The sequence below is a fragment of the Zygosaccharomyces rouxii genome (genome assembly GCF_000026365.1).
Source record: "Zygosaccharomyces rouxii strain CBS732 chromosome A complete sequence".
In the NCBI taxonomy this organism is placed as follows: domain Eukaryota; kingdom Fungi; phylum Ascomycota; class Saccharomycetes; order Saccharomycetales; family Saccharomycetaceae; genus Zygosaccharomyces; species Zygosaccharomyces rouxii.
Window position 1 is genome coordinate 136,279 of NC_012990.1, and position 15,166 is coordinate 151,444.

The window sequence follows — 15,166 nt, forward strand, 5'->3', positions numbered from 1 at the left end:
TCATCATGACCTTTGATTTAACTAAAATCGTTAGACCTAAGATTTACAATCTAGAACCATATCGTTGCGCAAGAGACGATTTTAAGGATGGTGTCCTATTGGACGCAAATGAGAACCCTCATGGTCCTACGCAACCAGGTCTTGAAGGATCTGGATTGAACAGATATCCTGATCCTCACCAACTTGCATTCAAGACTGCAATGGCTAATTTTCGTAATGGTGAAAATCACCAGTACAAAGACTTACCACAGCCATTGACGGCAGAGAATTTATGCCTTGGTGTTGGATCTGATGAAAGTATTGATGCCATCATTAGAGCTTGTTGCGTTCCTGCAAAGGAGAAGATTTTGGTCCTACCACCAACCTATTCCATGTACTCAGTTTGTGCCCATATTAACGATGTTGAAATAGTTAAATGTCCATTGATTACCAGTGATAACTCATTCCAGGCCAACACAGACGAAGTCATCAAAACTGCTCAAAACGATCCTTCCATTAAATTGATTTTCATCACTTCTCCTGGTAATCCAACAGGTGCTAAAGTGGAAACCTCTAGAATTGAGAAAATCCTACAGAATTGGGACCGTGGGATGGTCGTTGTCGATGAAGCTTACATCGACTTCTGTGGCGGTTCTACAGCTCCATTAGTTACCAAATATCCAAACCTCTGCGTATTACAGACATTATCCAAATCTTTTGGTCTTGCGGGTATTAGGTTGGGTATTACTTTTGCCTCCAAAGAAATGGCTCGTGTTTTAAATTCGATGAAGGCCCCTTATAACATTTCATCTTTGGCTTCTGAGTACGCATTGAGAGCTGTCCAACCAGATAATCTGAAAGTAATGAAACAACTGTCACTCGAAAATAAAAGCCAGCAACACCGTCTGGTCAAGGAACTGACATCCTTGCCCAACGTCCATAAGGAACCTATTGGTGGTCTTGACGCCAATTTTATCTTGTTAAGAATTGGCAATGGTGATGGTGATAACGATTTGGCAAAAAAGCTATATTACAAATTAGCTACCGAATCTGGTGTTGTTGTTAGATACAGAGGTAGCGAATTAGGTTGTACTGGTTGTTTGAGAATCACAGTCGGTACTAAGGAGGAAAACGACAAGTTGGTTAAGGAGTTTGCTAAATTATTGACTCAATTGACTTCAAATTAGCATCGTAAAACAATGTATATATATTGTACAGATAAATAAAAGACAAATCGTGATCAAGTTTCGATGTTGGTACGTTTCTTTAACATTTCACCCAGTTGTCTCTTAGTGTTCAACTTCAATCCAACTTGGACCACTTCGATGGATTGAATACCATTTGCAACGGCAGCAGATGATTCCTTTGGCTCCAGAGCACGTTCATCTTTCAAATTTAAGTTTCTTATATCTTCTCTCAAACGGGCAATTTCTTGCAGTAAGTTTTCACGATCAGCAGCTTCTCTGGCCAGTTTAACGACGTATGTGTTACTTTCCATTTGTTTGCCCTGAACGGTGTAAAGTTTCAGTATTTGTAATAATTCTTCGATGTGCTGAATGGTTTCCGAGGTCTTGAACATTTTATTCCTTAGTTCAGACTGCTTATCCAACTGATGGTATCTCAGTCCTCCGAATGCCTTCTGAAATTCATGACTCAATTTTTCCAAGTTACTATATTCATCTCTAATGACAATGAGCTTGTTCTGCAGGGACTCGATACCTTTTTCTGTCAACTCAGAAACTTTACCACTTGTGGATTCCACTTGGCCATATAGTTCCTTCATTGGTTTATTCTTTTCAGCCAAGATTGTTTGCAATTTAGAAGCATCTGGAATTCTCCACTGATACATGTTGGTAATTGAACTCTCATTTATCTTGACGGGATGCTCAAAGCACTGATCTTGGAAGAAACTATCTAGCCCTGAGATATTTTCCATTAGCACAGAAAGTTCTGCAGACACATAGTGATAAGTTCTCTCAATGGATTTAAGAATAGGATCTTGTGAAGAATACTTGATATTGGTCACACTCGCACCAGAAAAGTATTCCGGCATAGGTTTAGGCCTATATTGCTCGCCCAAATATGCATCATCATTTTCAAAAGCTTGAATCTTGAAATCACTTAGTTCGATTGGATTAGTTTGACAATCAGCGTCTCCTGATGCAGCTTTTTCGACCTGAGTGCCACTGCTCACTAGGACCGGTGGTGATGCTTGAGTTTGAACACTACGTTCATGATCATCACTGGAATTTTCAGCATCGACACTGACAGCAGATTCTACCGTCTTGAGTTGATCCTTGCGACCTTCAGCTGCCGCTTTTGCACCAATTCCAGCGTTCTCCAATTCACCTCGCGTAAAATCATCTAGCGTGTCATAAGATTCCTCTCTGCTCACTGCATTCAATGCTGTTGGTGAAGAAGACTTTATCCTGTCACCTTCTTTTTTCACTTCAGACGTCTTTGGTTGACTTTCGTCATCTCCACCGTATCCACCCTTTTCGTCAGGATGAGAGCTAACCGAATCTTTAGGAGCACCTTCAATTGAGTTTTCGAGATCTTCTGGTAAAGTTCCTTCATTCTCAGAAGACTCCGGTGTCTGAGTTTCTGTCCTTTTGTCATCTTTGGTAGAAATCTGCAATTTGAATTCATTGTTTGAATCCTCTTTTTCCTTGTTCAAATTTGGTACCTGGGAGAATGTGAACCCAGTTGAAGATGGTTTATTTAAATCATTAGTGTATTGGGCAAAGGGTGATTGACCTTCCTTGGATTTTGGTTGCTGAGTGATACTTGGTGATTTCAAATCATTAGAAGAAAGAGTTGCACTTTCCTTTATTTTAGCAGTCAAAGAAGATATAGAAGATTCTGATCTTGCTGGCGTCTGTTCGACTGTCGAATCTGATAAATCATCATCATTATCTGGTGAGCTTTTCTTTCCAGTGGAAGTCTTTTCTTCTTCAGTTGAATCTTCAGCTTTCTTACCCTCCTTGGCATTCTTGTCTTCTTCCTCTTCCTTCTTACCTTCTTTTTGGCCCAATGGTGAAAACTTCTGTTTACTTGGTGAAGACGGTGCCGCCGAAGCTTGTCCAAAGGAAGGCCTACTTGTACTTGCTCCGTACGAGGGCGATGTGAACACTGGCAAATTTTCATCTTTGGCTAAAGCTGCAAAGGGACTTTGCTTTTTGTTACTAGAAATGCTACCAAGCGTAGAATGACCAAAAGTTGGTTTTTCAGGAGTTGTAATGCTCTTTGCATTAACACCTGTAGACAGCCGACTGAAAGAAGGTTTAGTTTCAGCTGGAGGAGAAGAAGAAGTAGAGGATTCAGATTTGGGTTGTTCGGAGATCTCAAGCTTTGGTTTATCTGAAGTATCTCCATCTTTCTTTTCAGCGCCAAACAGAGATTTATTGTCATCATTCTCTTTCTTTACTAAGTTGGCAAATGGGCTCTCACTCTTGGACTGGCCCTTGGCAAAATTTCCAAATGAAGAACCAGAAGTATTCAAACTGGATGATTCGAAGGGTGATTTTTCCTTAGGAAATGCGAATGCACCAAAGCCTGTATTACTATTAGAACCAAAAGATGGTTTTCCAAAAGTTGATGAGCTAGAAGTTGGACCATTGGTGGTAGATCCAAAGGATGGTTGACCGAAGGACGATTGACCAAAGGATGGTTGACCGAAGGACGGTTGACCAAAGGCTGCTTTCCCGAATGCGGGCTCAGATGGCTTGTCAAGTGCAGATTCATTTCCGGAGGAGGCTCCAAATCCACTTTTGCCGAAGATATGCTGACCAAATGCTGGAGAGGATGTGTTGGCTGCTGCACCGAATGAAGGTTTTCCAAATGCTGGAACCGAAGATTCTGTCGCTGGAGCGGATGTGTCGGTTGCTACACCAAATGATGGTTTTCCAAATGCTGGGACTGAAGATTCTGTCGCTGGAGCGGATGTGTTGGTTGCTGCACCGAATGAAGGTTTTCCAAATGCTGGCGCCGATGATTCTATGGAGGTACCAAATGAAGTTTTGCCAAATGCTGGCGCCGATGATTCTGAAGATGACTGACCAAATGCAGGTTTACCAAAAGCAGACTGACCGAAAGGAGATTGGCCAGAAGAGGATTGACCAAAGGCAGGTGTACCAAAAGAAGATTGACCGAAAGGAGATTGGTCAGAAGAGGATTGGCCAAAGGCAGGTTTACCAAAAGAAGATTGACCGAACGATGACTGACCAAAGGATGGCTTACCGAATGAAGGTTGATTTGAAGTACTAGAATCTTGAGAAATGGTAGTACCTGAGTCCGCTTGTCCCAGGCCTCCAAACAGAGGCTTCGATTCCGTTTTGTTCGTTTCGCCTCCCAGACTTAATCCACCTAGAGAGTTTACTGGATCTTCTAGTTTCTTAGGCTCATCTTTAGCTTCTGATTCTTTGAAAGGCACTTCTTCTACGGTCTCCTGAGCGACAATCGATTGTTTTAAAGCATCGACATTAAATTTGCCCTCTTTAATAGCCGTTGCATGATAAAATCCAATAATTTGCAGGTTACCTTCGTTGTTTAAAACATAAATCAAAGGCAGTTTATCTACAGAATCCACACCGGGACAAGGTTGTGCAACCACACCTTCAGTGACGACATCAAGAGCGATTCCCACAGGATTGGTATCATTATCTGTCACTTTACTGATCGGTAACACTGCTCTTTCACTATCTTGTAATGGTTGAACTACTTTAGCAGAATCCCAAATTGTGATCTCACTTGAACAGGAAGACGCTAAAATATTTATCTGAGGAGTATCATTCAGCAATTGGGACAGTTTCTCATCGTAATACATTGGGTACCTCAGTACAGAACCAAATGCTGGTGTTATATCGAAGGATTCTTGGAACGTCATCTTATCATCGTCTTTTCTCACCACGAAGATCCTGTGATCATAGGAGACATCTTCCTCATCTGCAGAAACGGGAATTCCAAACACCAATTGGTACTCTTGTGATGCCAAGACAGTTATGCTAATGGGAAGATATTCTTCTTTAATCTCGTCTAAAAGCTCTGAAGGCGTAGTGAACTCTGAATTTTTTGACAATTGATTCCAACTTTGCAATTCGAAAACTTGTACGGAAAATGATTTGAAGAACGCATATAGTTTATCCTGAAACAGATCAAATGCTGCCACATTTTCTAGCAGAGATGTCAATTGCCTTTGGACCAAATGTAAACCTCTTAGTTGACCATTGGAATCAAGTGCCAAAAGAACGCTATTTCGCCAAAATTTCACGTAGACTAAATCACAATCGAAGTTAAACACTTCACTCGGTTCGCCCAACTTATTTAGATCTAATTCAAAAACCTGAGACTGCTTGTTAACGTAAACCAATTTCTCGTCTCGTATTAATTTGACCGCTATCACATCATCAACTTCTCTTTCCCATATGAACGATATTTCAGACTTGGCATCATTTTGAATATAATCTCTCAATTGCTGTAGTTTGCCAATAACAATTTTATTACCTGAGCACGCAACGTACAATGATCTATGATTTGAAATATCTAAGTTTTGTAAAGATGCAAATGGTAATCTTTCATCATAGGAAGGTAAAATCGCAGCTTGACCTAGTTTTTTAAACCCAAAATCTTCTGATGTTAAGGTCTCAATTTCAGAACCAATGCAGGTCATCCTGAATGGAGAATCTCGATAACTCCTTAACCTTTACAATGTGAACCCTTGTGTATGCATTAAAATGCTTCAATATTCAAATATCTGAGTACATGAAAAGGCCCCTTCGTGTAAGACGATGCTCATCGCAAGAATCAAAGATGAATGGAATATCTCATATTATCGTTAATATAGAAGATTTAGCAAGAATAGTTGATGATAGAATGGAATTTATATATGTCTAATTCGATTCGGTCCATTCAACTGTTTAAGCAGAGAATGACAAAGAACCACCCAATTTGTGAACAGGTTCAGCCAAGTTCAGAGCGTTGAAAGAAGCACCAACACCCAAAGTGACACCAGTTCTCAATTCTTGTTTGTAAGCCAATGCAACGATACCAGAGTCGGCAATCTTAGTCTTGATTTGGGAAGTAGCATCTGGCAAGTACTTAGTAGCGAATTCGATGTTGACGTTAGTCAATTCCTTAGGAACTGAAGTGGCCTTGGCACCAACTTGCAAGATTGGGCTGACGTTCTGGAAGAAGGAAACGGTAGTCAATTGAGCGTTGTTAGTGGATAGACCTAGAGAGTAGTCACCAGCAGAGTAACCCAATGCAACAGCATAACGAGACAAAGAGCCACCAGTGATATCGTAACCGATTTCAGCACCACCGACGATACCTTCGTGAGCCAAAGTCAAATCACCGACGAAGGATGGGCCCTTCAATAGATCGAACGCACCTCTAGCGGTGAAGAAAGGTTGAACGAAGCTAACGTTCAACTTAGCAGCCTTAGAAACACCTGGGACCAAAGAGGTCACCAATTCACTCTTCAAACCTGGAGTCAAGTCTGCCAATTCAATCTTGGTGTTCAAGTTGTTGGCATTTGACCAGCCTTGAGTCAAAGTCAAACCAGTAGCCTTGTCAGAGACTCTAGTTTCAACGTTGGCAGACAAAGGACCATCCTTGACGGCTTGCTTAGCCTTTAGAGTGAACTTAACACCGTTCTTGGCGACAGTACTCACATCGACAGCTGCATTGGTACCATGATAGAAATCTTTACCCAAAAGACCGTTGATATCTTTGCCAATGTCAGAGAAAAATGGTGGAGCCATAGTGAAGAGATTATGTGTGTATGTGTGTGTGTGTGCGTACGTTGGGTATATGCGTCTATGTGTTTATTGATAGAAGAAAAGATTCAAAAGATTCTTTTTTTTATTTTTTTGCCTTCTTCTTTTCTACTTGTGAAGGAAATCGAAACGAGGTTAAAGTAATAAATCAATTTATCTCATAAACACATTTCACTACGAGGCAGGTAAAGATCCGTAGTAATAAAAAAGCCCCTCCAATGTCGATTGCTTCGTGTCTTTCTTCATGTCCAATTTGAACGGTTACGAGACAAACCGTTGGATACTGTAAATTTTTTGTTGGGCATACGCGAAATTAACGCGACGTCATTGGGCAGTTAAACGTAACCATACACCACGTGAAAAACACGTGACGCGGATTTTATGATTAATTCCGGTCGGAAGAACAAATACACCGGCACGGCTCATCCCGTAAATCACATTCATTGCCAATTAGAATTTCAGCTCGGCCTTTCCCCAGGTAAGAGCAATCGGCCATGGTCGTTAATACTAACAACTATCTGTCAAACTGTTACAGATCTAGAGGATTTCAACCACTTCTTTAGTTGTTTTCAATAATATTCTGTAATCCTGTCACTAATCTCCATATCACGTGCTTCTCTGCTCTCCCTCATACTACAAGAGGAACTTAAAGTACTACTAGCAACGGAAGCAGATTCTAGAAGAACAGGGCGATAAAGAGAGTCCAAACTCCTTTCACTTACAAACCTATACGCGCATCTCCTTCAACAGGTTTTCATCCCTTCAGGATTTGAACAACCAGAAAAAGTTTACACTAATAACAAGTAGAGGAGAAACTTATCTCTGTTATAGTTATATTTCAAGGGAGACTTGACATTGGGACAGGAAAAAAGAAGAATACAAGCAGTATCGTAAGACAAAGATGAGCGATGAGGATCACAAGCTCACCGTCGAAACAGAAACGGTAGAAGCACCCGGTGAAAGTCTTTTACCATCGACAATTCAACCACAGAGCATAACGACTAATGAGAATTCCAATGAAAATGGGAATATGGATTACGATAATATTACGACAGCTACGACAATGACAGGGATGAATAACAGTAATAATAATGTGAACGATAATAATAATGTTTCTGGTATTTCTAACAATAACGTCAATTCTACTAATAGCAATATGAACAGTAATGCTAACAACGGTAGTAGTAATGCTAATACTAATATGAGCACGAATGGTTCAACAGCGTTTAGAGACATTTCACCTGCACATTTTGCAGCTGCGCACGCAGCTGCTCATGCAGCGACATCTACACATCAGCCTTCGTCGGCTACAGAGGCCAATTTTAATCTTATAGATCATAATCCATTATCGCCACATGCGATTCAGTCCTTGAAGAACAAGAAGAGTTCACTTTTAATTAATAATGATGGTAAGAAAGAAAGTTTACCCAACAATGGTAACTTGAGTACGTCTGAACTGTCGAGAAGAAGTAGGAATGACGACTTGGAACCTTCGCAGATGGCTGCTGGAGGGCAGCAAGATCAAAGGGTTCCGCAATCTTCACATTCCGCAAAGGCAGCAACAGCACCACCTGCACCGCCAAAACAAAATGCCAATTTAGCGGGGCCTCCAATGATCCAAAGGCCATCACTGCCGTTGATGAATTCAAGGGAAATTTTATTGGAAAACGAAAAGCAAAAGAGCGGCGGTTGTAAACCAAAGGAAAGTAAAGAACCTGAAAGGGCACCAACAAATCCAACAAATTCTCACACCGACAATGTAGCAGCCTCAGCCCACAACGAGGAGGATACAGATTCGTTGCATAAGCCAACAAAGGCAGATTTCTTTGCGGCTAGACTGGCGTCAGCTGTCGGTGAAAATGATATTAGCGATTCTGAGGAGACTTTTATTTATGAAAGTGCAGCTAATTCAACTAAAAATGCCGTTCCCAGCGGTGTTGGCAACAACTCTATCAATGACAATAGCTATAACAAATATCCAGATTCCGCACAGCATGGTGTTGCTAGTAAGATGAGTGTACCGGTCCTAAATAACAATGCAAAGCTTTTGAATCGACTTAAGAGTACAAGGCATACAAGTCTCAGTGCACTTCCAGCAAATCCATCAATGCCATTTTCGGCTGTAGCGCCAACTCCTAGCCCCATCGCTAATACAGGTACAGGCATTACCGCCCACTCTTCCACTGATGATTTAAACAGCGTCAAATCTTTTGCCAGACAAAACCAAAGAGGCCCTGTCGATTTACAGAGTGTCAAATCGTTTTCATCGGAGCCAAGAAGTCCAGATAAACGAATGTCATTGGTATCATTAGCGAAGGGCAATTCTGCAGTTGCACCAGTACCATCATCGAGAACTAATACAGGGCCTCAACAACCACAACAACCCCAACTCCCGCAACTCCCGCAGCTACCGCAACAACCACAACAGTATCCACAGCAACTGCCACAACCACAGCAGCAGCTATCACGCAAGCCTTCAATATCCAATTCAACTCTGAGGCACGTGTCAGCGTCCCACATGGGGGTTCCAAGAGCTAAACCTGAGCCAACCGGATTTAAGAGAAAGCTTCGCACTACTGCTTCCAAAATTTTTGATGCAAACGGCGCACCATTAAGACGTTATAGCGGAGTACCTGACGATGTCAACTTGGAGGATTACATCGAACAGCATCCGAGTCAAGATACAAAACGATTAGGTCATGATTTAGGTGGTATTGATGATCAACAAAGTACAATCCAGGAAGAAGCGGAAGCAGCAGCAGCAGCAGCAGCCGCTGCGGAATATGGCGGCGACGTCGATGGAGACGATATCCAATCCATGTTCTTCTACAACCATCATGGTAATTTAGAAGCACGTCCACAAATATCGGACTACGAAGAAGATGGTGAAGATTTGGAAAACAATAACAACCCTAACAATAATAACGGCAGCCATAACCACCAGAGTAACGGTAATACCACATATTTGAACGCACCTTATGGGGGAAACTTACCATATGCGAACGAGTATACTCCGCTGAAGCCAAAAACACACCATGCAAGAACTACATTAGGCTATTCACCTCACAATTTTTACACAAGGAAAACATCATGGGCAAAATTCAAGAGTTTCATATATTTTTCGTGCGTTACCTGCATGCTACTTACAGTAGGTTTCGTTCTCGGATTCTTACTGGCTTCAAACAAAGAATTGCAGGATTTCAACATCGTTTTAATCGATAACGTATTATCAAGCGCTGATGAACTCATATTCGACGTTACCGTCAGCGCTCTAAACCCTGGTTTTCTCTCAATTGATGTTCAAAACGTGGATCTGGACATTTTTGCCAAATCTTCTCACGTGCAAGAAGACGGAATAAAATACCGTGCTGGCAGCAGTACTATAGGTGACGATGACGATGACGATGACCCGCCAAACCAAAAGGAAACAGTCTTATTGGGGACTGCATACATGTTAGAAACACCTTTAAGATTTCACGGGAATGTGCTATTAAAAAGGGATTATGATGTCGGTATTTCTAGTATAAAACTTTTGGATCCCGGAGCCAAACAACAACAAGAGAGCGATACACTTGCACTTTTAAGGTTAAAGCCAAAGCAGCTTGAAGATGACGTTTCCAAATGGAAAAACATCATAAAACACGACTACCAATTGATAGTCAGAGGCAATATGCGATACAAAGTTCCCTATGGTGGTGCTAAATCAGTCCCAGTGCAATCTCATACAGAAGTTAAGGCCTCGCCCTAGGGTATTGTATGATCTAGAGAATCCTCAACTGTTAAAGAAGAGCCAAAACATCATTTAAGCCCTAAATTCCTGGCCCTACTTCTCACCCTAGCCCTACTAATGTTCTCTCACTGACCCTAGCGTAGGGCTACACATTCCTTATCTCCCGCTTCCTATTTTTATTTTTGCATTTTTCACTTCCTAAGACACAGGCGGACGGCGGGCATAATATTTCCATCCGAACGGAATATTTTTTTTCCCCTGTGCGGTTCTTTCTTCATTCCGTTCCCGGCCCTACGGTATCTGTACTGGGATCTCGCTGGGAATCCGCTAAATTAAGCAGCGACCGAGTTTCATCTCGGAATACAATATGTTCGCACAAATATAAGCAGCTGGCTAATGACGATTCAAAATAGCGATGCGCACATACACAACACATATGCACCGTTAGTTCAACTGCAACTGCAACTGCAACTGCAACTACCACCGCCACCACCACTGCCACTGCTACAACAAGAACTATTGCACAGAACTGCTCCCTTACTACTGGACTGTCTTCTGTTTTTTTGCCGCTTCAGTAGTAGTAAGTCGGGCTGATCTATAAACCGATACCTATACACACAACACACCGTCAATCATCATGTCAGCACAGGATCCGGCACGGTCGCCGAGGTCTTTTCAAGCAAAAAATACTAAGAATCTCTCACTGAACATTAGCAAACCATCTACAGCGACAGCAGCAAGAACTACAACAGGACTACAAGACACACCAATACCAAGACCCGTCGGTCTTGGTGATACCAAATTTAGGAGACCAACTCCATTGATGAGTCGTAGAAGTGATGCCGCCATATATACACAGCGAAGGAATGCTAATTCCAACGGGAATAACAATAGTAATAATGGTAATGGTCCTCGCTTGCACAGGGTCCATTCTCTGTCTCTTTCTGTCAAGACTACGGAGTTGGAACCGCCTGCATCAAGTAAACAAATGTGGGTTCTGCCGCGTAAGAAAAGTTTTGACGAAGATGTGGAAAAGTCCGGTGTGGGTCCTTCCTCTGCCGAGAATGCTGGGAATGCTTACCCGGATGGACCTCTTTGCGTAGTTTCACCAAATGTGTATCTGTATTCTGAACCAACATTAGAACAGGCTCTCAAGTTTGATCTCGTGATCAATGTAGCCGCTGAAATTGCAGATTTGGGACCGTTAATACATCGAGGTAGCGGTGTGGAATACGTACGAGTACCGTGGACTCATAATACTAGAATCATTGATGAACTTCCGATTTTAACGGAAACGATTCATTTAGCACAACAGCGTGGTCTGCGTGTGCTAATTCATTGTCAATGTGGTGTTTCAAGATCAGCTTCATTAATAGTCGCTTATATCATGAGATATGAAAAACTGCCGCTTAATGATGCTTACGAGAAACTGAAGTCAGTAGCACTTGATATTAGTCCAAATATGGGATTAATATTCCAATTAATGGAATGGGGGGAGACACTTGATAGTGAGAGTCGTTTGATTTCATCATTCTCTCAAGAGACTACGCCAAGAACCCCGGGTGAATATTTTAAAACTAATTTATCATCAGCTAGTACGTGTAGCAGTACTACTGTGGTAAGTGAAAGGGAGTGAGTGAAGGTTGTAAAAGGTTAATGCGATTGGTGGGGTTAATTGAAATTTGTTATGTTAATCTGCAGGCCGGTTTATACGTAACATTGTGAATTTAACCAACTCAACCTGCTGTGTGTAAGGATTATTTAAATTAAGGGAGGAACCGTGTGTTATAAAATAAATAAAGTATACCATATAAGAGTGAACTCTTAGAATTCTGTTTCTAAATAATTTTTAACAGATTTCCAGTCGTTCTCGGTAAATTTAACAATTTTACCTTGCCATTTACCGCCCTTCTTACCACCACCACCTTTTAGAGTTGGGACCACACCAGATAGCGAAGCTGCAATGGTAGAAATTTTTTCACCAGACTCCGAAACAATCAATACTGATCCAGATTCTGTTGATTTTTCACGTCCACATAATACTAATTGATATTCATTTGGAGTCTTGCCCAATTTATTGGTAAATTCTTTGAAAACCTGTAATAAAAACTCTAAAGTACCATATTCATCCTTTAGTAAGAATGCCTTACCAGCTTCCTTTACTTTGGCTAATAATCTATCAGATTCATATGAAGCCAATTCTTTAATCCAGAATTGTTCTCTTTTACTAGATTTTTGAATCAAGTCCCTTTGTCTATCGATCTTTTCAGGAATTTCAGATTCCAAACAGCTTAGTGAACTCTTTGCTGTACCTACCAATTTATTAACCGCCATACCATAGTTGACCACACGATTACCACACATAAAATATAACCTTGAATTCGATCCTCTTATATTTGTTTGATTCGGTGAAATTAAAATTGATCCAATTTGGTTAGTCCTTTGTAAATGAGTTCCACAACATGGATTAGAATCAATTTCACCAATGTGGATCGTTCTTAATACACCTTTTTCCAGGTCGTAGTCGTCTGGAATCTTTGAAGTCTGTACATCTCCATGCGCTTCTGGTGTTCTTTCAATGACAGAAATTTGTTGTGGATTAATCGAAATAAGTTCATTTACCTTATGAGAAACTTGTTCAATTTCTTGTGATGTCAATTTACGTGGTAATTCAATGTAATTGAAATAATCATTGATTTCCAAAGTTGGCTTTTTAGCTGAAATTACACCACCCATCGACCATGATAATGTATCCAATTTATAAGGTTCTGATTCTAAGATTGCACTCAGCAGATGTTGACCTGTATGCTGTTGCATATAATCAACTCTTTTACTTTGATCAACTTCCACTTCAACTGTAGTCCCCGGATCTATGTATTGTCCCACATGGTGCTTAGCATGTAATCCGACTCTCGAAACGTATGAAACGGGAATCCTGTCATTTGAACATTTTAGATATCCTGAATCACTTGGTTGACCGCCACCTTCAGGGAAAAGAATCGTATCATGTAATTCTACCAAATACTTGACGGGATCTTTTGGTTTCCCCTTAACCGGTTCACAAGAGATAACAGTAGTTTTAAACCCGTTAAACAGGAAAGAATTACGTTGACAGGCCAATGCACCAACGGTTGTTGGTCTTGTTAATGATTCCGTAACCATTCAAGTGACTTACGATCGTTAATGCTTGAGAACTTGCCTAGTTTGGAGTACTTTCATTGAACAGAAGACTAACTTTTTCAACTTACACATATTTACCTTGCAACATTATCAACATGACTCAGGTGTGAACCTGTCAGTCTTTTCATAATTGGAATTATATATGCTGACTGATATAAATTAGTATGGTTTAAAACGTTGCTTGTTGCTTTTCTTGCTCTTGCTATGCTTCTTCTTGCTATGCTTGGTTTCCTTTGGTTCTTCGACGACAACAGGTTGTTCATCCAACACATTCAACAGTTGGGAGTAATCCCAGAACTCGTCAGTAACATTCAAGGGTCCTGATTTGTTCTCCCATGTTTTGACGCTACCATCTTCACCACATGAGTAGAGTAATTTAGAATTACGGGCAGGAACAAAGACGTCTCTTACGACTTCATCACCGTGTGCAGCATTAATATCAATCGCATTATTAGTATCTACCTGTTCACCTTGGAAAGGCAAAATACGTAGTTTACCGATACCTTCTTGTGAATTACCACAAGCCACGTATCCAGGATGAATATCAACGACGTAATCACACCCCCAGGATTCACGAACATCATTAAATTCTACTGGACGAGGTTCTTTAGCTTCATCAGATTTATCGTTCAATTCGTGAATGGAAAATGTTTCCATGTGAGAGAGGGTGAATATTCTCCTTGGTGCTAACCAACCGCAAGAATGAATCGACGCAAAATTTATTACCTGATGCAATGCATCCTCTTCTTCTGCTTGTCTTAAATCGTAAATGTTTGTATACCCATCAGTAGATCCACTCATGAGTACATTGGGGTCACTTGGATGGAATGCAATATCGGTAATATCATCGTGATGTGAATCCACTAGCGATCTAAGCGGCGAATCCCATTTTCTAACATCATAGATATGTAGTTCTGCATCTGATCCACTTAATTCTGTACCACATGCTAACATATTATGACGAGAATCTAATGACAGAAAAGGTGCATTTTTATCATTAGAAATAGTTGCCAAACAGTTATTAGATCTTATATCCCATATTTTGACAGCACCCATAGTAGCAGTAGCATAAGTAGATTCATTTTCATGATCATTATTAATGAGCTTCAGCTTGTTCACAGCGACTTCCCCTGTTTTTATGTGTGCAATAGATTTGCCAGTTTGCCAATCTAATTGATGAACTTGACCATTGCTTAAACTGGCCAAAAGCGAATGTTGGTAGGCAGGTTGAAGATTCAAACACCAGTTGTTATTCCCAAATGACTCAGAATTCACAAGTGAATAACTCATCTTCTTCAATGAATCTGGAGACGGGTATTTTTGATCAATGAATGGTTGAGATGAGCTGGTAAGCGATAAGCTTTCGGAGTCTTGAAATTTTTCAATCTCGAAGAGAAGCAGGTGGAGAAGGGGAAGAGATGTTGGATAAATTAGAGTGAGCTGGTTGGTAATTGAAAAGACTTCAGGATCCTTTGGAGGAAATTATTTACAACCTTTGTTT

General features: G+C 40.8%; 7 protein-coding genes across 7 annotated transcripts; 3 read left to right on the forward strand and 4 right to left on the reverse strand.

Moving 5' to 3' along the window:
• Positions 1-5: 5 nt before the first annotated feature.
• HIS5 (histidinol-phosphate transaminase) lies at positions 6-1,166 on the forward strand (the record flags this gene model as incomplete). Its single annotated transcript, XM_002494402.1, has 1 exon — positions 6-1,166. The coding sequence occupies one exon, from the start codon at positions 6-8 to the stop codon at positions 1,164-1,166; it is 1,161 nt and encodes a 386-aa protein (XP_002494447.1).
• Positions 1,167-1,219: 53 nt separating this feature from the next.
• NUP159 (FG-nucleoporin NUP159) lies at positions 1,220-5,647 on the reverse strand (the record flags this gene model as incomplete). Its single annotated transcript, XM_002494403.1, has 1 exon — positions 1,220-5,647. The coding sequence occupies one exon, from the start codon at positions 5,645-5,647 to the stop codon at positions 1,220-1,222; it is 4,428 nt and encodes a 1,475-aa protein (XP_002494448.1).
• Positions 5,648-5,894: 247 nt separating this feature from the next.
• Positions 5,895-6,740, reverse strand: POR1 (porin POR1; the record flags this gene model as incomplete). The annotated part of the gene is made up of 1 exon (XM_002494404.1): positions 5,895-6,740. The coding sequence occupies one exon, from the start codon at positions 6,738-6,740 to the stop codon at positions 5,895-5,897; it is 846 nt and encodes a 281-aa protein (XP_002494449.1).
• Positions 6,741-7,656: 916 nt separating this feature from the next.
• On the forward strand, positions 7,657-10,503 carry VAC7 (Vac7p; the record flags this gene model as incomplete). The annotated part of the gene is made up of 1 exon (XM_002494405.1): positions 7,657-10,503. One exon carries the CDS (start codon positions 7,657-7,659, stop codon positions 10,501-10,503), a length of 2,847 nt encoding a protein of 948 aa, XP_002494450.1.
• Positions 10,504-11,122: 619 nt separating this feature from the next.
• ZYRO0A01760g (tyrosine/serine/threonine protein phosphatase MSG5) lies at positions 11,123-12,121 on the forward strand (the record flags this gene model as incomplete). The annotated part of the gene is made up of 1 exon (XM_002494406.1): positions 11,123-12,121. One exon carries the CDS (start codon positions 11,123-11,125, stop codon positions 12,119-12,121), a length of 999 nt encoding a protein of 332 aa, XP_002494451.1.
• Positions 12,122-12,309: 188 nt separating this feature from the next.
• ZYRO0A01782g (putative alanine--tRNA ligase) lies at positions 12,310-13,647 on the reverse strand (the record flags this gene model as incomplete). The annotated part of the gene is made up of 1 exon (XM_002494407.1): positions 12,310-13,647. One exon carries the CDS (start codon positions 13,645-13,647, stop codon positions 12,310-12,312), a length of 1,338 nt encoding a protein of 445 aa, XP_002494452.1.
• Positions 13,648-13,824: 177 nt separating this feature from the next.
• ZYRO0A01804g (uncharacterized protein) lies at positions 13,825-14,955 on the reverse strand (the record flags this gene model as incomplete). The annotated part of the gene is made up of 1 exon (XM_002494408.1): positions 13,825-14,955. One exon carries the CDS (start codon positions 14,953-14,955, stop codon positions 13,825-13,827), a length of 1,131 nt encoding a protein of 376 aa, XP_002494453.1.
• Positions 14,956-15,166: the final 211 nt, after the last annotated feature.